Here is a 25,697-nt window from a genome sequence, read left to right on the forward strand (position 1 = left end):
CAGGTGCAGAGTTATATTTACCTGTAACAAATACTCCATACAGAAAGCATACATACAAAACACCCCCGGGGCGTCCCCGGCTCCCCTGTGGTGCTCGGGGTCTTGGGCAGCACGGGGGCTTGTCGTGGTGGGGAGCAGCAGTGGGGTTTTGTGGGGGAAGCACTCGGTCACCTCAACAGAGTTCTGACAAACAGTTCTCTCCAGAACTAAATCACATTTCCCGGTGAATGAAGTATAAAAAAATACCATGAGCTGCTACAGCTTCTGCTAAATGCATCTCTGTATACAATCTTTTCAAAAATAGGGTTTTTCCAGATTTCCTTAAGCTGTCAGTGACTCAAGCGTCAGTTTGTGTCATTTGTGGTTTTTCTTTATAAATCTGCATGTGTGTAAGAAGGCACTGAGGACTCAGCATAGCCAGGGCTCTGGAGCAATGCTCCCATGCTCAGTGGGAGCTCAATGCCTGTACTCCTGACTTGTGAGTTTTGGTTTCTTTTCGTCGTTGTTGTTTTACTTTTTCGAACCCTGCTGGTGCAGGGGCTGCAGCTTTCCTTGCTCTCCTGCTTGTGGTCCATCTGTTGACAGAGCAGCCTCAATGGCAAAGGGAAGAGTTTTATGGCCATGAGTTGCAGTGCGGAGCTGCCTTAAAAGGAAGTGCCCCATAGCAGGACACAAGTGTGCACCTTTTAAAGATGAAGCACTGAGCTGTGGGGTCATTGGGGCTGCAATCCTGGACCGCTGTGCCTGCAGGAGCAGGGTAAGAGGTACCCCAAGGGGCAGAGCTGAGAGAGGGGGGAGGACGCAGGGATGAAGGCTTAGCTCTGGTGGGCTCTGTCCCAGCCGCAAAGGGAGCGTGGCAGGATGGCACCAAAGTGGTGGATCCACGGTGGGATGGCAGAGAACTGCATTTGGTTAATGAGGGAGCAGCCTGGGCACTGGGATGATGGTGGCAAGCTTCTGTATGGGGCTGCAAAGGATAAGCAACATTAAAGGGCAGTGGGAGCTCTGGGATGTGTTACTGCAGTGGAAGCAGTGCAGCAGGACAAAGCACAGAGGAATGTGCTGGAGGGGCTGAATTCCCCTGCAAAGTGCTGAGCAAGTGTCTGGGCTTGGGTCCTGCAGAGGCCAGCCAGCTCCAAGCAAGGGCATGGGGATACCTCTGCATCCTTGTGCTATATACACCAGAGCCTCCCCTACTCCTCGCTGCATTTGGTCCTTCTTCCATCCCAGCACCTTCACGGGGGGGTACAGGAGCTGCTTTGGGCAAGGGCAGGGCTTAAGGGGGTACAGTGCTGAGCACAGCAGCACTCCTGAGTATGAAACAAAACAGGGACAGGCCTTTTCTAAAGGGGCTGCAGCCTGTGCTTCCCCTTGTGTGGGCTCCCTGCTCAGCACAGCTTGCCCAAGCCTGTGCTTTCTTCCTGCTGCTTGTGTTTTTGCACTGACTGGGTTGCTCCTACCTCACTACCCCAGCTCCTGTGCATCCAGCAAGCAGCTGGGTGCCCGTGGGTTCTGCCAGCACCTCCCTTCAAGCAGGATTGCTTCCTGGGCAAGGGATACAGATTAAAAAAATAAGTGTGTATTTATAACCGCATGTAAAATATTTACAATATGTACACCGTGTGCTGGAGACCCCACTGTGTTTGTCCAGGAGCAGCTCTCACTCCATGGGCGTGTGATAACGTCCTTTGGGACCTCAGGAGCCAGCAGAGGCTTTGTGCTACCTCCCACCACTGTGAACATGGGGCAGGTGCTGCCTCCTTCCTGCCACTGCTGGAGCAAAGGCAAGGAGCGGTCAGATGGGGTTTGTAATCCAGGTTCCCTGCAGGACAGAAGCAAAAGCCCAAAATTTGGGAGCCCAGCTGGGAGCATGCTGCAGGAGGACGGAGGGGAGGGGGGGAAGCAGAGCACCTGCAGGTCTGGATGCGAAATGCTGTGCCAACCGCAAGGCTAGGCTTAAATAATTCACATTGTGGTAAACTTCATTCAAAAGAGGGGAGGAGGAGAGCAGTTACAAGAAGGATACCATGTGCAAAACTGTAAACCAGGGAGGGAGAGGGCTGTAGGCAACCTGTCTCCACACAGGGCTCTCCCAGCATCGCTCCCTGCGCGGTGACGGAACCAGGGAAGGCTGGAGGATGGGCTCCTACCCGGCTCCTCCTTTGCAGCGTGCCTGTGGCAAAGCACACCTTCACAGTAAGAGGGCACAGACAGCTGTTGATGCAGATGGGAGAGTAACTACATCCTTCTCCACCCTGAAAACCTCTTTGGAAACGAGGGTCTGTTGGGCAGGTGCTGCCAAAGCCTGCTGGCTCTCAGGAGGAGTCGCGGTCCATGCTGCAGCCCAGCGCCTCGATGTCGTTGCTGATGTGTGAGATCATGCGGTCCCACTCGTCCTCCTCTGAGGGTACAGACTGGTCGTCCGAGCTGCCAGCCGCGCCGTTGCCGTTGGTGGTGGAGTTGGAGGTGGTGCTCAGCGTCCGCCTGTACCTCCCAAAGCTGTCCGTGATGATGCCGCGGCCGTCCTTCACTCCGATGGTTTCCAGGAAGTTCTCAAAGTGTTGGCTGTCTTTCTCAGGAATAAAGGGCCGTAGGCCTTTCCCAGGGAAGAAAACACAAGGAGGAAAACATGAGCTGCAGCGTTTCACAGGGGTAGGGTTTGCTGGAGGAGCTCGTTTTGGGGTTCAGGCTCTGGGCAGTGCTCTTGGAGTTGCTGGTGCTCCCACCTCGTGGCTGTGTGTCATGTTGACAGCCCCAGAAAGGCAGATGTGTATGGGCCAAGGACAATTCCTGGAGCTGAAGTGGGATTTCCCAGCTCCAAAGGATTGTTTGTGACTTCATCACCGAGCCATATTGCTGGGCTTTGCTCATCTCGTTAGTGTAACAGCATCAGCATGAGATTAAGGCCCCTGACAGAGTGCATGCAGAGCACTTGGGGGCCATCTGTCCCCATCTCTGCGCCCTGCTGTGGGCCGGCATCACAAGCTGGGGTCACAGCATGGGGTTATGGAATGAGTGGCTGCACTGCAGCTCTGTCTCAGGCAGCTTCTGGGTGTGCTGCTGACTCTCCCCTCTCCCAACCCCACCTTTAGGGCCATAGTGATCCCCACCACCAAGGAAATTGCACACTTGCAAGACCTCTGGCGGGGGCTGCAGGAGGGAGTTAGAGATCTGTGATTTTTAAGATCCCATCCAACTTAAGCCATTCTATGATTCTTTAAAGGAAAGCCAAGTCCAAGCTGCTTTTCAGCAGTGTGGTCAATATAAAATCAGCCTCCCAGCACAGGGCTCGTGTTGTGCTTGGCTTTGGTAACGGTGACATGAAAAGCAAGCAGGCTGCGTGCACAGGGATGAAAGAAAATGCTTTTGTGCTGGTGCAGATGCCTGACTACACTTCTGAGTGCCCAGGACAAAGGGAGTGGAGGCCATGCTGCCCCCCCTCCCTGTGCTGTTGAGTCACTCTGGCTGCTTTCAGCAGCTCTCCATCTAAATGAGAGCAAAAAAAACAAGGCACTGCACGCAGTAGCACCAGGCATCCGAGTGAGAGCTGGGGCAGGGCTCTGAGCTCAGCCCCAAGGTTCCTTTGCTCCCTGCTATTAACACTATTTCAGATTATTAGAGCTAAAATCAAAGCGAGGAGCTTGAGTTGAGGGACTCTGAGAGCCTCTGAGGCAGTTGGTCTCCCTATAGTGAAGGGAAAGGAAATGGTCCTGCCTGCTTCCCACATAATGGTGTCAGCATGTGCCTGCTGGCACTGTGCTCGATACACACTTTCCCTCCACGACTGTAAGGTCACGCTGTGAGAGTGCAGGTCTTCGAGGCACCCTCAACAGGCTGAACACCCAAACTGTACTGTGTTGAACTTGGCCGGCACCCAGCATCTGCTCCAGGGACACAGGAACGTTGAGTGCTACCACTAAGCCACCAAACCAAGGTGTTTCAGGAGTCAAGGAGCTTATCTGGAAACCAGAAGATAACTAGCAGCGGGCACAAACAAAGCCAGACACAAAGGGAAGATACTCACCCAAGAGCAGGAACTTCCTACTGTCCCCATAGAGCTGCTTCAAGTTGATGCAGAACTCGTGTATCGAGGCTCCGTTGCGATATTCGTGCAGGAGCATTGCAAACTGCTGGATCTCTTGGGAAGAGAGCTTTGTTCGTAGCTGAGGACATAAGAACGCCACAAATGGTGCTGATTTTTTTGGAGCACTCTTTCAGCTCTGATGAGATGGGAGGGAGAAGAAATCGTGGGAAGCCTGGGAATGGGGTTTGCTTCTATTCTGATGAGAGCCACTGAGCTGCGGTGGTGAACCCAGCAGGATGGGATGGTGCAAACTGCTCTGAGTTGTCAGCTGTCCAGCTTTTTAACTAAGAAAAGCTGTGAGCACACTGCAAAAGTGCAGCTCATGAAATGATGGACATGGGAACACTGTGTTCCGCCACAGTGAGAGGGGACAATCGAGTGCAGGTGCTTTAACATGAGAAAGGTGAGAGCCTGCACTGGTCTCCAGGCCTGAGTTTTCCGAAAGGATGATGCGTTTCTACACCAGCATGGAAAAAAATCACATTACCTGCAGGGCCCAGACAATGCTGGAGCCAACAGGGAGGAGCTCAGACGATGCCAAGGGCATCCAAAGGGAAGAAAACCCTCCCACCCTTCCCCATGGGCAGACGCTGCCTTGAGGGCACCCTACCGTCATCATGTAGTCCTGGAGCAGCTCTGTGGCTGTAGTGCTCAGCTCGCTTTCGCTGATGGTTTTGATGTGTGGAGACTGTTGTGTCAAGAAGGAAGAGGGAGAGTTGTCACCTGCATCCAAGGTTTCTGCAAAGGAACTGAAACACAAATGGCTTGTGAGCTATCCAGAGCTCTTTAGGCACCTCCTGTTGAGCACAGCATGGGAGAACCTGGGGGAGTGGTCATGCACAGCACAGAGGGGTTGTCTCTCTGATCTGCTGAATAGATAACCCTGCAGGGGAAGAGATCTCCTCCAATTGCTTTCTCATTTCAGACCAACGGGGAAAGAGGTCCCCAAACGCCTTATTCCATAGTGTTCAATTTGAAATTCTCAGATACTCAACACGGAACAACTGGTTTGTGTGTCAGGTTTTCAGCCCACAAACGCTGCTACCATTTTCAGTGGTCACTGATTCAGGAGGAAGAAACATGGCAAAGCAGACAAAACAGCTCTGCTTTGCACACACGACCTTCCCCAGAAAACTGCAGTAACAGAAGAATACAGCCAAGGATGCTGAGGAGGCAGGACCACAGTCCTGCACAGAGACAGCAAAAATGCTATCAAATGTTCCAGCCAGGGGGATCAGAAACTTTCCAACTGCAGCACTTCCTGCTTTTGGGCTTAAACCTGACAGACAGCAGGGCTGCATAAATGAGGCACTGTCCCCAGTGCTGAGCTATCACGTTTCACCATGTTCACTTTCCACTTACACAGTGCTTGCTTCTGTTTCGTATGATTCTTTAACATCCACTTTTGTAGAAGAGTCATCTGCAAGAGAGACATTCATGATGTGGTGGTGCTAGTGAGGCAAAAGCTTAGTGCTTTTCCCAGCCACTGCCCTACACGCTGATTTGTGACAGGGACACACAGATGGCGTTGGAGGGGAACAGTGCTGTGCCAGGCTGGTTACAGGCAGACCCAGCAGAGATGCAGAACTGCAGTAGCACAAGGCACAGCTTTATTAACTACCTCCACCCAACATGAAAAGGACACACCAAGGCTGATGCCTTCTGGCTTCATATAGCCTGGAGATATCTCCAGGCAGGAGACAGCCCTCGTGCCACTCTATCCCCTAAGCAATTAAAAGAAAGGGACTTATTACAGAATCACAGAATGGCCAGGGTTGGAAGGGACCTCAAGGATCACGAATCTCCAACCCCCCTGCCACAGGCACGGCCACCAACCTCCCCATTTAATACTAGACCAGGCTGCCCTGGGCCCCATCCACCCTGGCCTTGAACACCTCCAGGTGCATCCACAGTTTAATTCTCAACACAGAGGTGACCCTGTAGGAGAGGAAGTGCCAGGCTGGCTGGCAATTTGAAGAGAGGAAACAGACATTGGTGAGGATGGGAATGACTTGCAGAGGGGGCAGAGCAAGCAGAGAGGGCAGGGACTTACCACTGTGCAGGGACATGTGCCGTGTTGGCGTGGATGCACCATCAAATATTGCTCTATCTAAGAAGTCTATTGTGGACTCAGTGTAAACAATCTGGAAGACTTGGCTGAGAAGTGAGCACAGCTCCTCTGCAGTCACCTGAGAAGGGAGCAAGATGCAGTGGTGAGATAATGCAGTGGCTCTTCTCTTAGCCCCTACAATGTCTCAAGAGGTTTGCCTTGGTGCTACACATATGACTTCTCATCACCCTTCCATGATGCCAGGCAAGAACTCCAGCTCTATTCCACCAACCAGTCTGAGGCAATAGATGATCAGAAGCTCCATCACCTGAACAATCAGCTCACAGCTGTTAGATAACATCCACACTTTGTGCTAATGCCCTGCCCAATTCTCCTGCTGCCTGGGACTGTGGCTACATGACCTACATCCCAAATAGGTGCAGTTGCCCTGGGGAACAGTACAGAAAATGCAGCTGAAAAGGAGTGCAAAACCCCAGCCTCAAGGCAAAAGGTTTCTGCTTGGAGAAGCACACAGGCCGGATCAAAATCTCTGGGTTTGGGTGCTGGATAAAACAAATTTCCAGGTCAGCATCACAAAAATGCCCCAGCTAGCACATCCTATTGTGGGATAGATTCAATTGTGTTCATAGATTTCCTGCTGCCAGAGAAAGCTTCGGGCAGCAGGCACCACAAACAAAGGAAAAGCATCTTCTGATAGCATCTATGTCTGCAATCCCATTCCCAGTGCAATTCCAGAGTGACTCTGGAAACAACCACACCATGGAACAATGTGAACTGAGTGGTTTGAGCCTTACTTTGTTCTCCGTAGCCAGCACCACCAAGCAGCAAGCTTCCACGGGTACCACACCACTCTCTGACAGCGAGCCCGAGGTGAGAGCTTTGGAGCTCTCAGCACTGAGGCTCTGGCTTGGAGAGATCCCAGGGTCCTGAGCTGAGAAACACAGAAATCATCACAGAAAGGCCAAGGCAGTAAGCAAACAATCAGTCCTTGCAAGCCAGGCTGTCTTCTGAGCAGCTCACGACCAGTGTGCACAGAGCTGCTTTTGTACCTGCCCAGCAGAGGAGTAGCCTTATCAGGCTGACATGATGATGTGGTATTACCCCTCTGTGGGCTGGCGCTGGGCACAGAGGTTTCTATGCAGTGAGAACACAAACTACAGAAAAGCTTTAGAGAGGTTCTGCACACCAGTCTGGTCTCTAACCCTGTAGGGACAGCAAATCCTACAGAACAGGGGAGCACAGGATCCCACAGTCAGCAGAAAACACTCCAGAGGAGCAAGCTCATAGGAGATCCACCTGAGATAGAGAGATGCATGTGTTCAAAGCATTTGAATGAAGAACCTGTAATTTAAAGCAGGTTCCTGACAACTCCATGAATCGCTGGCTTATTTTCCGTGGCTCAGTCAGCCTCAGGAATCCAACAGCAGAATTACAGCCTTGTAAGTCAGTTATTCGTTCATTCTCTAGACTGTCCTTTGCTGTCACAGGGTTTGTAATCCAGTAAGTCTCTGTCATTACATCTTTTAAGTAGCTCAGCCTTCCCCAAACACTTCAGCTCCAAACCATGCAGGTTTAATAGAGACAGAACTGCTGGGGACAGATTCCCAGGCCCTTCTCAGTGCAGACTGGACGTCAGGAAAATATTCTGCACCAAAGAGTGGTGGGCATGGAACAGGGTCTCCAGGGGACTGATAGCAGCCCCAAGCTGCCAGAGCTGAAGAAACATTTGGATGCCACTCTCAGACACAGGGTTTGGGTTTCGGGTGGCACTGTGTGGAGTCAAGAGTTGGCTTTAGTGATCCTTGCAGGTCCCTTTCAACTCAGGACATTCTGTGATTCCATGATTACAAGACCCACAAGAAGTACTGTTCTCTTGCCCTTTTGGCTCTCAGAACTACTGCTCAGACTCACAGTCAATGAGAGCAGGGCTTCTTTTCTTATTCCCACAACTCTACAACCAACATCTGGGTGATCGTGTCAGCCCCAGTCTACCTGTTTTCAGCACAACCAAATGAGCAGAGTCATCTCGAATGTAGGACACGGATGCAATGTCATGGATGGGGACCCTGAGGATGAGATCTTCTCCATCCCTCCACACCAGCTTGATGTTGTAGGCAGACAGACTGATCACAGCATCATGCTCTTGGGTCAGCTGCCCCGGAAGCTGATGTGCTCTCTGCAACAAATGCATTTCCATCAAAAAACTGAATTGTTTTCCTTTTGGTGAACTGTCCCATATCTGGATGGAGGTCCTTCACCTTTCCCCTCATCTATCTGTAGGACTTGTTTGCTGGGCCTTCCTGCTAACAGTAAAATCCGATAGCCTTCTGCCAACTCTTGAAGGCAAAGGGGTGGCTGCAAAGTCCATAATCCCAAACAAAGCTGTCTTCACACAAAGCTATTCCAGATCCCCAAACCTTCCTACAACCTGGAGGAGAGAGATGCCCCTTCTTTCCTCAGTCACCCCACAATTCCCTCTGAATCCCACGCTTCCTTTCCCAGCTCCAGTGTTGTGTGGCTGCTATTTTTTGTCCAAGGCTTCCCACACTTGTAACCTAGGGAAAGAGAGCCCCAGTCAGACTGGGACTCACCCCCAGAGAAGCCCCACAGGCCTTATAATCACACTGCACACGTTTGTTTGAGCTGATAAAGACAGGAACTAGAGCAGGTCGTTAGCAGCCTTCTGCAGGGCTGAGCGCTTACCTTCGCATTATCTATCAGATGCAGTATTTCAGTGCGGCTGGAAGGATTCAGGTACCCTGGGACAGATGTGAGTTGGCCTAAATACTGCAAAAGAAAAAAGAACAAAATGTCATCATATCTCATACACACACCAAATGAGCCCCCAGAACCCTAGGAAAGAAGACTCTGACTCAATGCAAAGGGCATTGCCAAATGCCTGACGTGCAGCCCCCATATAAGCTGCTAGATAGCACCCATACATTTGCAAGATCTCTTGTGTTTTTAAGTAATCTTAATGTTTAATAGCTATGTGGATCTACTCCTTCCTGTAGCTGCAGGGAGCTCACACACAGATGATGTCTCTCTCCCTTCAGCCCCTGCAGTTAGCAGCAAGCATTTGCTTCCTTTGGGTTTGACCCCTGAGATCAGAGGGAGCATCTTCTCTGTGGACTGCAACACCAAATATTTCACAGGAGCTACAAAAAAAAGATGTGATCAGCCCGGAAGCCAGGAAGGAAAAAAGGCAATTTCTGCATTTCAGCAGTGAGAACCCACCCCAAAACCCTCTGAAAGTGCAGAGGAAAGCAACGTGGCAGCGCGCTGAGGTTCTGCACCTCCTCAAAGGCAGAAGAAGCTACAGCAACACAAGGGGATAAAGAAAGTGAAAGAGCCGTGCTGGGGGAAATGCAGCCAGCCATGGGGTCTGCAAGAGGGGAGCTCGGGGTAGAGGCAGGTAGAGAGTACCTTCACTTCCTTCTCGATGTAGTCATTCAGCAGGATGTCTGGCTCAACACGGTCAGGCAGCGACACCACAACGGTATGGAGAGGTCGTCTCTCTGTAACCTTCTCCTGGGCCTTTTTATCTCGTCCTTTTTCACCCTTCAGGAAGACTCGCTTGAAAGGGGACACGATTCCAGGCTGCGGGAAGAAAAGGAGACAGCGGGCTGTTAGGGTGAAGTGTTCGTGCATTAAATTACAGCAAACGAGCAGCTGGGCTGTGCCATGGGCTCCCAAACCCTTCTGGCACTGCATGGCACTGGTGTTGGAAAGGGACAGCAGAGAGCAGCTCTGCAGTGCCCAGAAACAGAATGACCAGTGCATTTCTGCTCACACTGATGTATGAACCCAAACCAGCCCAGAGTCGGACTGGGTCAGGTTTTAGAGCTACGAATTGCATTGTCTTCTGGTGGTCAGCAACAGTACACAAGGAAACAACTCATGGGACTGGGATTGGGTGATGCTTGCTTTCCATCCATCTTCCCATCAAGGGTTCCTTGGGCAATGCTTACGAGGTCTTTGTGTGAAGAGGTACCATAAATGAGATGCTGGAGTCGGTTCAGATCTGGAATAAGAGCAAAGCCAGAGGTGCTGGCAGATTCTGTAAGCAATGCTTGGGTCTCAGGAGCTCACCCTGTCCACACCTGAGCCCCTCCAGATCCTGCAAGATCCTCCAGATTCAGGCTGAACGTGTTGCAGGGGCAGGGGAACACCCAGGAGCATGAAGACAGACCCACAGACACAAGCCTCTATGGTCCCAAACCATTCAGAAGTCCTTTTGGAAGAGCTGGAGCCGATTTGCAGCCAAGAGCTGGATTTCAGAGCTGCTGCTCACCCAGCATGCTGCATGGCTTCCCATAGAGGGAGCATCACCACCACCACTTTGGGAAATGCTCTGAGCTGGGAAATCCTAGAAACCTGAGAGGCAGCAGGGCTGAGCTAGGGCATGGGAGATGGATCTATGGTCTGCAAAGGAAGATGCTTTAGAAGTGAGTTCATCAATCATAAAGAGACCTTAACAAAAACTGCAAACTTTGGCAACTTTAGAGAGCAATAGAGATGAAAGAGCAAAGCACCATGAAGAACTGCTGCAGAGACTTTGTCGAAACCCACAGCTTGGTCTCATTGAGCTGTTTTTCTAAGTTTAGACAAGCACAAGAGCTCTACAGGAACAAGTGAGATCAAAGTGAGGCCTAAATAACTTGAAGCCATTATGCTAGGAGCAGAGGAAAGCTCCTAGTTGAGGAGTATTTACCAGGCTGCACCAGGCACCGCAAGGATGTCAGGGACAGCCCAGCCCTGCAACACTTCCCTTTGAGCAGGGCGTGCCAGAGAGACAAAAATAGAGGAGTTAGTAGGGCAAATGGGACTGCAGACAGCTTGATGGTACTGTGGATTGCCTGATGCTGCAGCCGTGCCTGCAGATAACACAGCAGCATGGTTACAGAGGGCTCTGAGCAAGGAATGTTATCTTCCTGTGCCACAAAACCCAGCTGGCTCCTGCCAAAGGGATGGGACAAAGGTAACTGCTCTGGGCAGAAGAAATCCCCAAACAAGAAGCTCCCACACGATGGGGAGAAATGGGGCTTGGCTACTGGAGCCCAATGGGCAGCAATGGGTTTCCTCAGCCCTCAGTAGCATGGAAAGAAACCCCACACCACGCTAAAAGAGCTCAGTATGAGGGCATCCAACCCTGAGCTCAGCTGCCATCCTGTAAGGATCTCATTACAACAATAACTTTTAGAAACCGGAGTGACGGCAAAACCTGCCACCAGAACTGGGACTGTACCACCCAACCCACGGATCCAACCCAAAGAAATTCCCACCACCCAATCACAGAACCCTGCACGGGGAAGCTCCCAAGCCCTACAGGAGATCCAACACCTCCTCAAAGTAGGAAACAGCCCAGATGTCGCTGCCCAAGACCGGAGGCGTGATGGAGTGTGGCACAACATGGAACGACCACGGCGTCTCGGAGCCATTTACCCAACACCTACCTCACTCTCCATGGAGCGCCCGGCTCCGGAGGAGATGCGCAGGGGCTGCTGGTTCCCAAAAGCTTGTCCTTGCTGAGATGGGATGCCCCACTGGTTCCAGGGACCCCAAGCCCCGTGCTCTGTGCCAAAGCACCGGCAAACCTATGTGTGCTCATTCGCCTGGCCGCTCGTGTCCCGGAAGCGCGATAACCACAGCTTCCTTCTGTCACACGCTGCAACAGCCAAAACATGCTGTCATTGGTGATAGCAAGTTTTAAAACAGGAGGAAAAAAAGGAGAAGTGGTGAAGGGGAGGCATCTGTATGTCTGTGAGGGCTCAACTGGTTTGCAGGGCAAAACTGAGCTGCTTATGGGGGCCGATGCTCAGACACTCTGTGGGTGGGTTCCCACACTCCCACACTCATGGAACCAAAGGGGTTTGTGTGGCAGGAGGGTGATACGAGGGTGATATTCCCAAGCTTTGCCTATTTTCACACAACTTCATCTTCTGAGTTTTGTCTCCACCTGTGAGCCCGAAAGCTGCATTGCTTTATCAGGATGTGCATTTCCAGCCCTTACATTTGCAAGAAGGCGGCTGCTGGCTCCTTGAAAATGAGGTTACAAGCAGCTCCCAGAGAGCACGTTGGAAAGGAGAGGAGTGTGGAGTGAGCCTGGCTTCAAGCCGGGCCCAGAGGAGTAACAAAAACAAGTCACTAATTTTGCAGAGAGAGAATCAATTAAAGTGCCACACTGAGTGATTTCCCCAGAGAGAGTCACACAGAGCAGAGGTAGGAAGGAGGTTGGGTGCGGATACATTCCTTAAAATCAATGCAATCAAAGTCAGCTTGCTTGCCTCTTTTGCCCCAAATTGCTATCCCAGTGCTGTAGCTGAGTCCCACAGGGTCTTAGGGGGGGGGGGGGGGGGGGAGGGGGGTCCAGGGATGCTCCCAGACCTCCTCCTCAGGTTCCTATACTTTATTTGGCGTCCCATAGGCATGTTTATGGTGGTGGGACTCAAGAGGTAAATTAAGGAGATAGAATCAGGAAGAGCTCACTGGTGGGCACTGAACAACTCAGAGCTTCTTGATAAGCACAGCTGCATCCCCTTGAAGTTATGATACCTGATGCTGCACAGTGCTGAAGTGTGGCGTGGCTGGAGCTGGAGGTCACTCTGATCCCCCTCTGCTTCAGCAGGGCCATGCAGAACAGGGTGCCCAGCCTCGCATCCAGCTGGGACTGAAGATCTCCAACAGGGAGACTCCACAGCCTCTGGATCCTTGTGCAGGGCACTGGCACAGCACAGGGACGCTTTCTGCTGGGCAGGGTGAGCTCCAGTTCCTGCCCAGTGCCTGAAGAAATGGAGATTCAGGGGGATCCCAACCATGGCCATAAACCCCTGCAGGGACTGAGGTGGACAGAGCCAGACTCTGCTCAGTTGTGCCCAGGGTCAGGGCACTGGGGATGAAGGTGGTTGTAGCAGAGGGCTTGCTGGTCACCAGTACAGAGATGGAGGCTGCTTTCACCCAGGCCCCAGCCTGGCTCTTTGTTTCCATCCAAAACCTCACTGATGCTCTGAACAGCCCCTTTAAGTACGTTCAGCTTTTTGAGCTGAACACAAAGGAGAAAAAGCATCCCTCCTATTAGCAGCAGAAACAGCTTCTTAATCCACTTGAGTGGATTATCTCCAATGCAGACCGGTACAGCTAATTCTCCCACAGCACATCTGCATGGGGATTAGGGGATCTGACAGCACACCAGGCTGGGCAGCAGATCTGAGCAGGTCAGAAACGAGTCCCAGACCCAGCAATGGTGTCAGGGATCACTTTGGTCAGGCCGAAAATGTGATAAGGCAACAGCAGAGCATGGAAACCAAACCAAGCCCAAAAGGGCTCTTGGGCACTCTGTGGTTGGGAAGAACTACAGCAGTATGGATGGAGTGACAAGAAGTCACTCAAAGCTGTGCGGGACTGAGAGCAAAAACCACCCATTAAATGCACCTGGTGTAAGTGCCTTTCTCTCTGTGCTTCTTATGTACCTGGCTTGAAACAGTGCAGCAGCAAGATCAATACCCAGCTTGGCACAATAAAATCCTGCATCTCTGTTTCAAGCAGCTTCTCCAGCATAAGGAATAGAACTCACTGTAGGCTGATGAGGCTGCTTCCCAGTTCCATTAGTCACCCAGCCCCTCCTGGTCGCCATAAATCCCACCTAAAGCCTCTGGAGGGGATCTCATTGCCCTGTTCAGTCATTTCTGCTGGGCTCCAGGGAATCTGCTGTCATTTCCTTGGGGCTGGGAGGCCTGTGATAGAGACTGGACCAGCTGCAGCATCACCAGCACAGCAAGTTAGGGGAAAAAAAAAAATTAAGATTCCTAGCTCAGCCAGAAACACTGTATTCAGTTTCAAAGGTGCTCCTTCAAACAACAGCATGATTAAATTTAAGTAATGCAGAAACACGGTTCCCTTGAAAACAGAGAGCTAGTGCCCAAGTCAGCCTAAAGAAAAAATAAACAGTGAAAAAGCTTGAGCCTAAGACATCAGTCATACAAAAACCACTCACAGAACAAGGCACAGCGCTGTGTTTTCATGTTTGGGACTGCCTTGCCAGCCAGGCCTCCAGCCTCATAGACAGGGCTTTCCTTTAAGGCAGGAGGAAAGGAATTTTCCCTGGCTATTTTTAGCAGAGCCTTGTTCCTCCTCCCAAAGATTCCTCCAGGCCTCCTCCTCCCACTGCTTTCACCTCCCAGAGTGCATCCATGAGCGAGGCTCATCCATGCTGTTGGGTCACTGCAGGAACACACAGGCTTCCCTCAGTGCAGCTCTGACCCTCCAAGCAAGCAAGAATGTTGTGCCCAACATTCCAAAGGCATCATTACAGCCTCTGAGTGAATTTGCTTCTCTGAAAAGCAGCAGTGCTTCCTAAGCCAGCTTTCAGCTCCTGCTGTCCCACAGTGCAGCAAGAGCAGCTCATAGCTCTGATCTTGTGAAATATCAGCTCCTGGACTTGGGTTTATCTGTAGCTGCCTCCTTGCCCACTTCCCAAGTTGAGATGGGACTGGGCAGAGGTACGGGCTCTTCATCCCTTGTCCACACAGCTTACCTTTGCATGCAGTGAATCTGGAACGCATTGATGCTGGAGGGATCAGGGTGGGGAAACAGCCTTCCCCATCACTAGCACCTCCAGCACATGGCCTGCTGGGTCTCCATGAGTTGTGAACCTTTCATCTATATCCTTCAGCAACAATCGTGAGGGGGGGGGAAAAAAATGCAGTGAGACTGGTTTGTATGCAGCCATTCAGGAATATGTGCTTGGAGCATGCTCTTAGAGCTACTATATTATAGTTCCACAGATTCCATGGGGTTCTGCTAATACTCAGAGATCAAAAGGGTTCCTGAGAAACCGCTGGAGTGCTTGAGACCAGGAAAAGCAGACTTCTAAGAACTAGGAAGTGCTGAAGCTGCCTGGCCACAAGCAAGCCCACTAATTTCCTCATAGAACTGTATTTTCTATTACTGTGCTTTCTATTTCAGCAGCTTGGCTGGCTCCAGGGCAGATCCTGATGATGTTGTATCTTTGTCCCATCTCCCAAGGAAGAGTAACACACAAGTGAGAAGCAAAAGGAGGAGGAGGGTTCACCTCTCCCAGTCTCCTTCCACCTCCCCAGGTTTGAGCTGGACATTAACACAGGACTTTGTTTTAGCAGTAGGTAACCTCAGTTCCTGCATGCCCTCCTCAGGAACCATGCAGCTGTTTAGGTTGAAAAAGGATTTCAAAAGTCATCAAATCCAACCATGGCTAGACACAGGTGGGCATAAACATGTCTCTCTTCCAATGAATCTCATCTGACAGCAGAGCCACCATGGAAGAAAGAGTCACAAACTGCATGGCTGCATGCAATACCAGGAACACACAGCTCTTCCTCAGGGCAACCAGAGGATTGCTCAGCCTGAACACAGAGCAGAAAGCATTTGGGAACACCAAACACCCCAAGTCCAGAGATACAGGAGTTGGGAAGGAAAGGCTGCAGCCACAAGAACATCCTTGATGATACCTTGCAGAAAATTGCTCTGTCCACTGCATGCAAAGCAAGGAAAGGTGAAACACCCAGACCTGCAACAGTGCAGGTCTTAAAGGGAACCTCTGAACCTCAGGTTGCTCTGAGCACCTTGAGCTAGTTGTAGGTGTCCCTGTTCACCGCAGGGGGGTTGGACTAGATGGCCTTTCAAAGTCCCTTCAAATGTAATGGTTGTATGAACCAATGCAGATGTGTGCTGGCTGACAGGTTTTTATGTGGGCTAACAGGTGAAGGTCTGAGGAACCTTCTGGCAGCAAGAAATAAGCTCTGGCTTGTTTTAGCACATTCTCTGGGGCTCCAGTATTTTGGGATAGTCACCAAACCCCACGCATTAAAACATGTTTGCAGCTCTGAGCATTTCTTTTCCTCTACGTGCTCAGACTGCAGTGCTGGGGGCACTAAGGATCACCTTCTCCTTTCCCTTAAAGCACACAGCAGTGATGCCAGCTCCTCCAGGAGTCCTAAAAGAGGAGCCCTCTGACAGCCTCTGCACTGGGACATCCATTACCTGGCTGGCCACACATGCATGGAGCAATGCCAGATCTGCAGTTGGATGTGTGGCAACTCCTGAGCTTCTCATGGGAAGCCTGATGCTCCTGATGAACAGCACAATAAAAGGCCAGGAATTAATGCCTGCATTCTTCCAGCAGCCACCCAAGGGTCATTATTTTGGCCAGCTCATTTGAGAAAAAGCTCTCCAGATCACTAGTCAGATAGCTGTCCCTTCAGCCCCACCAAAAGACTTGGGGGAATGTGTTCTACAATTTGATTTTGCATCACTACTTAGGAAGTCATCACTGAGTTATTTAGGACACCCAAAAACCACCTTCTCCCAAAAGCCATCTCCCCCTGAGCACACAGACCTTAGCCAGCTGTTCTTCATAAGCTGAGCCACTGCCACTACTGTCACTGAACACTGGTTCTATGCAGTTCCTGCAAGGAACATCTCCCACAGTGACATCCTGGGAGCAGAGGGCAGACCTGCTCCAGCTTCAAGTGCAGCTCTAGCTTTATTTAAAGCCTCCCAGAAGCTGCTTGCAGGACATTCAAACCCACACAGCCAGGCTTGTCTGTGTTAGACCATTCAGACAGGCTGCATCCCTCTCAGCAGTAAGCATCAAGAAGCCCTCAGCTGCAGGCAGGCACCACAGCCACTCCACAGTCATGTCGTGACATTCTGGGGCTCCAACATCTTGCAAGAGGGCTTGGCAAATCCACGTCTCATGGTTCAAGTTCTTCCTCCTCCAGCTAATACATAGCAGATCCTTCTGCTGTGCTGAATACTCAGGGAGGCAGAGCCCGCCAACACTTCAAGCTGCTGCCTTATGAGATTAACCACTTTTTGCACACTGTCAATTTTTAGGTGATATGAGATGAGCCACCACGCTGCCCTGATATCATGGGCACCACCCAGATCACCCAGTATCTTCATGCTGGCTACCTGTACACTAAGAAGCAGGGGTAATAAAGACTTTTTTCTGCACAAAGTGATCTGTGCCCTACACATGTATTCTGTTGATGTTAATAATGCTGCTGCAGAGCCAGTGAGGCCTCAGCTGTTGATTCCTGCAAGAAAAGGATGTGGAGTCCTGAGCGTTCCCACCCAAGAGCAACATGAGTAATCAGAGCTGGAAAACACTCCCAAGGAGAGGTCGCAGGAAGCGTGCTTTAAAAAACAAAGCCCAACATCTGCCCTAACAGCAGGGCCCCTGCATCCCTGAAAGCAGCACCTGGGAGAAAGGGCTCAGTGCCATGTGTGGGTGTGAACAGGGATGGATTTAATCACCTACCTCTTGCCACCCAGAGCTGTTGCTCCTCTGCTCCCTGAGGAAGGTGGGGGGACAGCAGCTCCACAGAAACACAGCTCTCCAGCTTGTTGCTTGGTGGGCATGATGGCTGCATCCCACTGCTGCAGCTCCTCACGTGAGCTCAGCCATGCTGCAGATGTTTTCCACATTCCCTGTCTCTCATTCAAGCTGCCCTTCTAAGAGGGTCTACAGTGTATGACACTCAGGAGAAATTAAAGCAGGAAAGGTGGCTATTTCCTCTTCTCATTACAGAAGTATTTCACTGACCCAGTAAGAAATGACAAAACAAAGGCAGGGAAACCCTGAAGTTCACTTTGCCTCCTGCTTGCCCTTTGTAGCACGAAATGAACTTTGTGTGTGTGCTTCTGGTAGGTAAATACAACACAGTTTTATCAAATCAACTTACACATGCACAGAGCTCTTCTGAAGGTCCAGGCTTCCTAGCTCTTACCTGTATTCTCACCTAGCCTCAGCCACTCAATAAGCACAGAGAAATGCAGCTGGCACAAGTACCTGGAGCTTCTTGCTTTCAGCATGACTCCACACTGACCCAGGTTAGGAAGCAGAGCGAGCACACCAGGAGCCTCAGGATGGACCCAGGATTGCTCAGCCCTCTCTAGAAGGCACTGAAAGCAATACTGAAATTATAACAACTGTTTGGAGGCAGGCTTTGCAACCCCAGGCAAAATGAAGCACGTGTCTGAGCTGGCCAAGGCCTAAAGGCTGCTTTAGCCACAGCTCAGCCTGATTTCTGACATCGCTACAAGCCAACCAGGAATATTTATTTACTCCAAGTTCTGCCAAGGGGTGGATAAAGCAGCAATTTAAGAACCCTTTTACCACAGATATTTCTGCCCAGAGGAATTCAATTGCAGAGGGAAAATAGGATCTCTCATTACATATAGTTTGCAAATGGGTCAGCTGGGCTCTGACCTTTGTGCTCTGTGTACTCTGGTTACTGCCATTATCTTGGCAGTTCCATTGGTTTCCATAAATCCATTTGCTTCCCTGTGCTTGCTGCCAAAGCTCACTTATTTCAGGCTATTTCCACAAGCTCTCTGCACTGAATGCAGTCTGACCCACCTGCCAAGGCCTGGAGTTCAGTGCACTGCTATGGGTCATATCCATAGTCCTCCTGTTTTGTTCAGCTCAGCCACCAGAAATAAGGGTTACATCAAAGAAACCACACAAATTCTCTTCCATCCACTCACAGTAAGGTTGCAACATAATTCAACCTACATTTCATCCCCACATTCTGCATTACCTGCCCTAACCTTGAACACAGGGTTAGTGCTGACATGCTGAATTTGTTCTCCTATCCTGTTCAGTTTTGGGCCCCTTGCTACAAGAAAGGCATTGAGGCCCTGGAGTGTGTTCAGAAACTGGTGACAGAGCTGCTGAGAGGTCTGGAGCACAAGTGTGATGAGGAGTGGCTGAAGGAGCTGGGGTTCAGTCTGGAGGAGACTCAAGGGAGACCTCAGTGCTCTCTACAACTACCTAAAGAAAGACTGTAGTGAGGTGGGTGTTGGCCCTTTCTCCCATATAACTAGCAACAGGACAAGAGGGAATGGCCCCAAGTTGCACAAGGGGAGGTTCAGGTTGGACATTAGGAAATACTCCTTTTCTCCAGAAGAGTGGAGAAGCACTGCAATGGGCTGCCTAAGGAGGTGGTGGAATCACCAACTCTGGAAACACTTAGATGTGGTACTGAGTGGGAACTATTGGTGATAGGCAGATTGTTGGACTGGATGATCTTGGAGGTCTTTTCCAGCCTTGCTGATTCTCTGATTCTAAGAAGGAGAGCAACTCAACACTGTCCTCCCTCAGTGAGCACCTTGCAGAAGTGAGCTGCTTATCGAGCAAAGCGCAGCATCCAGTTCTCCTTCCTTTTCTCAGTAGGGCAGCTACAAGGTTTCTGTGCCATGAGTTCATCTCAAGAACTCCTCTCCCTCACCTGAGACTTCTGGTCTTGATCCTATTACTGGCAGACACCATTTAGCAGCTCCAAAGCTTCGCCAGACCCAGACTTTTCCTGTTCTGTGCCCAAGATGCTCTCAGGCTGTCATCACCTCTCTGTCAGTGCCAGGCTGCTCACAGACATCTGCATCCTGGGGCTTCCCACTGGTGGTCCCAGCCAACTCTGAGCATGAGGAATATACATCCAATAATCACATAATGAAAGTCCTGGGACACGGGAGACCAGGATCTGTGTTATGAGGCTTTGTCGTAAGAATGGAAGTGGAACAAAGTCATTTAAAACCTAAAAGGAGGTTTACAACCTGATGTGGATGTGTAGATCATTTCCAAGTGCTTTATCCTGCTCACCTTTGCGAGGCATACAGAAGATGGCTCCCATTCTGATTTACACCCACAGATCTCAGCAGCACCTTGGTCACAGTAAGCTCTTGAGACACTTCTTCAGAAGAGCATCTCATTCCAACCATAACTTCAGTTACAGTACAACTTCACGCATCATACAACCACCACAGCTACCTGTTCACCAGAGACCAGGATAACCCACCCAGCAAGAGCAACTGGCAGCACCAGAACAGTTCTCAGCTGTGCATGAAAGCAACAAGCAGACTTTTGCTTCTAGCAAAGACCTGCTGAAACCTGATTCTGGAGGGCTTGCCACTGTGGCAGCTCTCCAGGCAGTCTGCCTTCCAAGGACCAAGTATTTCCTGCTGTATTTTTATCGTGTTGTGTGGGCTGAGCTGCAGGTTCCTTTGTGGCAGTGGGTAGGGAATACATACGCTGGTACAGACAGCAATTGCTGCACACTACAGCAATACCTGTTAAGCAACTGCAAAGAGATACATCTCCACACCCCAAAGCACAGCTCTGAGCCAGTGCTCAACTCCAGGGTTTTGCACTTCATGTTGTAGTTGTGATTCCAGGGGTCCCAAGCAAACCTGGGGGCTTCCTCATCATATCCCTGCAGATGCAGCAGCTGTTGAAGTCCATGGAGTCCTCCAGTCTCATCAGGAACCATCTTGTACCACAACACTTCATGTGGCTTCACCAGCACAGAGCCAGATGTTTCAGAGGGACAAAACAGTGACCCGCTTTATGAATGTTACGCAAACACACAGGAGACAGGATGAGAACCAGAGTGTTCCATATTGCTCTATAATGGAAAGAGGAATGAGGTGAGGGATGCCTCATGCTTTTTTCCTGGGACTGGAAACCAGAATACAGTGCTTGCATAATGGAAAGTTTAGCTGAGTGCAAGTTGCATTTTCAGAAGTCGGTATAATTGCCCCAACTATTTGTGAGCTCTGTATGCTCTGACTTTGTCTGCCAGCCTTCACCAAACAACAAAGCAAGAATTTACCAAATTACACGGTGGTTATTTTGCACAGAGCAAAAGCCACAACAGTGAAAACTACTCCAAAGAAGGCAGTGCAAGCCCAGAGAAAATGTGCATTGCATGAAGCACTGCTGCAGGGTGTGCCCTTCCCCACATCTCACAGCAAAGCAGCACTGGTGCCCAGTGACACCCTCCTTGAGGCAGGGTCTGCTTCCCAACCATTCACCATCCTGCTGCTCACACTCACAACAGCAGGATGCACCCTGCCAGAGCTGGGATGTGATGTCTTGCTCCTATTTCCACAGATCACCTCATCCCCACTATCTGTACGTGACACCCCAAGGCTGTCACCTGTCCTGGAGAAGCTGGTCTGCCCCATCATCAACATCCAAGTTGTTGTGCCTGCCCACAGCCACAGCTGCTCTTCATACCCAACCAGCACCAGAGGAAAGGGAGAGAGCTCCTGCAGAGCCAGAGCTGGCCAGAATCTGAAAGTCCATCTCTGTGCTGGTACAGAACCCAGGAGGCCACGCACAGGCCTGTTCTGCCCTTATTCTCTGGAAGAAGGACACAGATGAGGCAGCATTTACTAAGCACACCACACATACTGGTAGAAATGAGGACAAGGACAAGGCAGCTCTGCCTGCAGCAGTGCTGGAATAGGGCAGAAGCAACACACATGAACACTGAGTGCTTCCTCCTGCTTATTTCCATCCAGGAAGACACCAGGTTTCTTGGTATCACCACCCTGATGCCATCTTTTGGGGATGACATTACTGGGAAGATGCTGAGGGCAAGGGCTACCACAGGTGCCTAGCTCAGACCAATACTCTCCCTGCAGCCAAGTAAGCAGCTGGGGCTGGAGGAGCACCAAAAATCCTTTGGTTTAGACAAGCTGTGGATCTTGAGATTCTGGCAGCCCTATTTCAGGGATCTGCATTTCATGTGAGGTACCTGAGCAGTGCTGGAAGGCCACCTGCTGCACACAGCAAACCAGCCCCACTCTCACACCCTACAATTCCTCAGCTTTCCACTCTCTCTAGCTACTTATCCCTGCCTTCACCCCACATTTCCCCACTCCAAGCCTCAAGTCAAGACACCCCCCATCTTCTCTCAGCCTCTGCTCCTTGTATTATCAAAGATCCTGATTGTCTTCCACAAAAAGAGGCTCCCATTCCATTCTAGCAAACAGGCTGAGATCAAAAGCAGCCAAGAACAGATTTACTCACCATTGAGCTTCTGAATGAAGGCAGAGATTCTGAGCAAGATTAAGGAAATGCTGATTTGCACTTGGGGTTTTCCCAAGCTTCAGCTGACGTAGGCAGCACCAATGTTTGCAGCCACAGATAAGTTTAGCAGGACAGCAGTGAAGACAAGCAGCTCCCACAGAGCCACACCAGGCTCCTTTGGTTGTTCTCACCTACAAGATTTAACTGTCAGCAAGAAAAGGTGAGAAGACAGAGCATGTGCTTTAAGCCTGCCATGGGACCAGGCATGACCCTCACAAGTAGGGCATCAAGCACCTCTAAAAGGGACACACCAGGAACAGAGCAGCTTGTCCTCCATAGTTATTCAATATTTCCTAGATTGTGCATGTGCAGAGATGAGAAAGAAGGTACATACTACTCACACCCTCAGTGCAACCTCCTGCATGCTGCAGTGATCCACAGCACAGCCGTGAGACACAAAGCACCCGAGGAGGAGACACATTAAGCAGCTGAAGCCTGAGCTCTCACAAAGCATCCCAGCCCATCCAGCAAACTGCACAATGCCCTTGGAAGAGCTGGGGATCAGATGGTGGCTGCTGCAGTGGTCTTGGAACAGGAAAAAGAGTAATTGGTGACAGAGCTAGCCTGCAGGAATGCTCTCCATATGGTTTGCTGCAGCTGGAAATGCACACCCAGGGTAAGCCCTCCATGCTCAAAACCACACAGAGCCCAAGTAGTTGTGTGCTTCCATTAGTGTGAAAATATCCAAATGGAGCTAAAAAAAAAAATAATGATCTAGTATCACTGAAGTGGCCTGCATAATCTCACAGTGAAGTCATGGAACAGCCACCCCACAGCCACAGATTCCCAGACAGGAATGCTGCCTTCTGAAAGCAGTGCTTCCAGCACAAACACTGCATGCTCAAGACAGCAAGCAACCATCCTGTAGCTCCTTACCCAGCAGAACCCTGTCTTGTACCAGAAACTCTGAAGAGATGGAGCCTCCATCCCAGTCCCTTTGTATTTTTTTTATATTAGGGCAGGGAACTCATACTGCAGCATCCAATGTTAACAAGAACCAGCCCCCTTACTTTTGGCAGACATTTTCCAATGATCTGCATGAGAAGGAATTGCCAACATCCTGAATACAAACCAGTATTGAAAGGCACAAAGAATTTAGCTCCATGGATCAGCTCTACAAGCAGATCTGGCAACTGACAAAGCAGCCCTGTACAGATCAACTCATCTCAGAAACAGGGGAAGCAAGCAGACACCAAAGACCTGAGGTTTACTCGAGCAGTGAAGTCAGAAATATTACACTAACATCTGATACACGGGTATTTGTAAGATTTATAGAGTTCCAATTTCAGCCAAGACCTCATCTGCGTAAGCCTGCTCCTCCCCAGAGTGGGATTTTCTTCCTAATCCTGACCAAAACTGTCCTAATTCTACTTATTAATAGGGCTAAAGAAACTCAGTTGCTGTGCTTCAACCCAGAAGGTCACTGGCTGAGGGCCAGCCACCTGCATCCTGGGAAGATCCATGTTGTATGTAAAGCATAAGGAAGAGCTTTCCCTAAAGCTCCCAATGCTGGGAACCACAAAGGCAAGTGAATGCACACACCCAAATTAGCTATCTTCGACAGCAATTCAAGCTCAAAAAAGCTGCAGGGATATGCTTGAGGGTCATTTAACTTCATAGAGATGGAAAATCAGTGCTGAGAAGACTGCAGCCATGCCCTGACTTCAGAAGTTCCACAGCGCTGAAATGAAGCCACAGATGCTTGAATCTGGGGACCAAATCTGCAACGTGCCAGACCTCTGCACACATCTGTTAACCAGAGACATGCTTTGGCACTGAGCTGCTTTCACAGTGTCTCAGCACACTCCTTGAGCATTAGGATCACTGATGGCACTGTGATGCCAGCACCACGTCCAGTTTGGTGTCACCGGTGTGAGGATGGGATGTGCTGGGACAGGGACTGGGTTGTGGAAGTGACAAAGAGAGTGGGGCAGCTGGCACAAGAGGGGAGACTGGGAGAAGGGAAGAAGGTCAGCCACAAGAAGAGAAGGCTCAATGGGATTATACCAGCCTGTACACCAGTGGTGACAGAGAAGAATCCAGCCCCTTCTCAGTGGGGCACAAACCAAACCACAGCAAATTCTACTCAAACGCTTTGTATAGCATGAGGTTGAAAAGACTGCAGGATTTGAACTGGATGGATTCCAAAGCTCCCTTCCAACCCTTACAGTTCTACGACTTCCACCTGTAAAGATCACCAGACCCAATGGGAGCAGTCTGCTCTGCTGGCCCTGGAGAAGTCACTTCTCCACAGGAGCCAGCTGCCTCCTCACTCCCTGTAGTGAGGCAGATAGGAAGAGCTCCCTCCCACCAGATCCAAGAACTCTGTCTTCCCAGAAGCTGTCCTCCCCTTTGCTCAGGCTATACCTACACTGTAATTCCTCCTTCAGCTCTCCCCAGCTCCAGATGACAGCAGACAGTACAGCAGAGCTCTCCCCCCACTCACAGTAGCAGACACACATGCTCAGAGAACACAGTTTTGCACTGTAGAATTTAAAGCTGATTTGTTTTTTGCAAAATAACAGAAGCCTGGCAGGCAGTGGAGATGAGAGCTACTTCAGAAGGGATCGCTCCTCACAAGATATTCCAGCCAAGCACCATCCTTACAGCTCGTTCCTACATTAGAGCTGAAATTGCTCTGCAATCATTTGCACCCTTGAGAGTGAAAGTTCTTAGAGCAGAAAGGGATTTCTGAGCAAGGAAACATAGAGTACTGAGTACCACCCACACCACTGATCCCATCACACTGCACACAGCTCATAGGCAGCACAGCCTTTACAAAGCCCTCCAGGGAGGACCAGGAGCCACGTTTCCTTCCCTGCACAGAGCACTGAACAGAACCCTTCTGATTTAACCCCATATTAAGCACTCTGTGTAATTAAAGGGAAAACCATGACAGGCCCCAACTCCTGCAGCATCCCACAGCCTCCATCTGGAAGCTCTGCTGCCACCTCCCGAGGCCCCACTTACTGCAGCATCCCCAACTGAGACAGCACCAAAAATAGTGCATTCCCCCACACTTATGTCACCAGAACCGCAGGAAAGATTCATTCTTCACACAGAGGCTCAGGCTTTGTTCCCCCTACGTAAATAACACCATAAAACGGCTCTGGGCAGCAGGGAAAGAAACACAGACGTAAATCGATAAGGTGGAGCAGCGATTCCACCTCACAACGACGACACGAAAGGCTCAAAGGAGCGGCCCAGCCGCCTGTGCAGGCCGCACCCCCAGCCCCGCTCTCACCTTTTTGCCTTTCTTGCCCTCCTCCTCCATGGCTCCGGGAGCGGCGGCTGCAACGGCGGCCCCGGCCCCCTCCGGGGCATCCCCGCAGCGGCCCTGGGGCGGCGGGGTGAGGCTGCGCGGGGCCGGAAAGCGGCAGAGCGGCACCGGGAGGCGGTCGGATCCCGGGCCGCCTCAGCTCCGCCGACCACTTTTCAATCCTGCCGCCATCTTGGGCGGCGGCTTCCCGGCGTGCCGCGCGCGGCACTCGGAGGACTGACGTCAGTCCTCCTCCTCGGGAGAGGTACTGCGCATGTGCGACTCGGCCCCGCGCTCACCCCACCGCTTATCTGCATAACCACGCCCACTCGAGAGGGGGTGCTGATCTCGCCCCCGCGCATGCGCG

The 25,697-nt window shown here is 50.9% G+C and overlaps 1 protein-coding gene across 2 annotated transcripts; it reads right to left on the reverse strand.

The window, feature by feature from the left end:
* On the reverse strand, nucleotides 1-25,573 carry CCM2 (CCM2 scaffold protein). Of its 2 annotated transcripts, XM_085226929.1 has the most exons (11): nucleotides 25,316-25,573; nucleotides 11,612-11,823; nucleotides 9,582-9,755; nucleotides 8,859-8,942; nucleotides 8,148-8,331; nucleotides 6,950-7,086; nucleotides 6,138-6,273; nucleotides 5,447-5,504; nucleotides 4,695-4,833; nucleotides 4,025-4,163; nucleotides 1-2,596 (listed from the first exon to the last, which is right to left on the reverse strand). In XM_085226929.1, exons 2-11 carry the CDS (start codon nucleotides 11,621-11,623, stop codon nucleotides 2,316-2,318), a joined length of 1,344 nt encoding a protein of 447 aa, XP_085083055.1. In that variant the 5' UTR covers nucleotides 11,624-11,823; nucleotides 25,316-25,573; the 3' UTR covers nucleotides 1-2,315. The 2 variants fall into 2 exon arrangements, with proteins under 2 accessions (XP_085083055.1, XP_010710616.1); XM_010712314.3 differs by lacking the exon at nucleotides 11,612-11,823.
* Between the last annotated feature and the right edge of the window lie 124 nt (nucleotides 25,574-25,697).

The sequence above is a fragment of the Meleagris gallopavo genome, chromosome 6, assembly GCF_905368555.1.
Source record: "Meleagris gallopavo chromosome 6, MGAL_WU_HG_1.1, whole genome shotgun sequence".
Classification (NCBI taxonomy): domain Eukaryota; kingdom Metazoa; phylum Chordata; class Aves; order Galliformes; family Phasianidae; genus Meleagris; species Meleagris gallopavo.

What these genes read in the sequence shown, in the direction of transcription:
- CCM2 (XM_010712314.3), bottom strand. Translation starts at nt 25,345, where the DNA reads ATGGAGGAGGAGGGCAAGAAAGGCAAAAAG. An exon ending in AGGGCAAGAAAGGCAAAAAG is followed by an intron (nt 9,756 to 25,315) that starts GTGAGAGCGGGG and finishes TTCTTCCCGCAG; the next exon opens with CCTGGAATCGTGTCCCCTTT. An exon ending in GAAACAGAAGCAAGCACTGT is followed by an intron (nt 4,834 to 5,446) that starts GTAAGTGGAAAG and finishes TTTGTGTTTCAG; the next exon opens with TTCCTTTGCAGAAACCTTGG.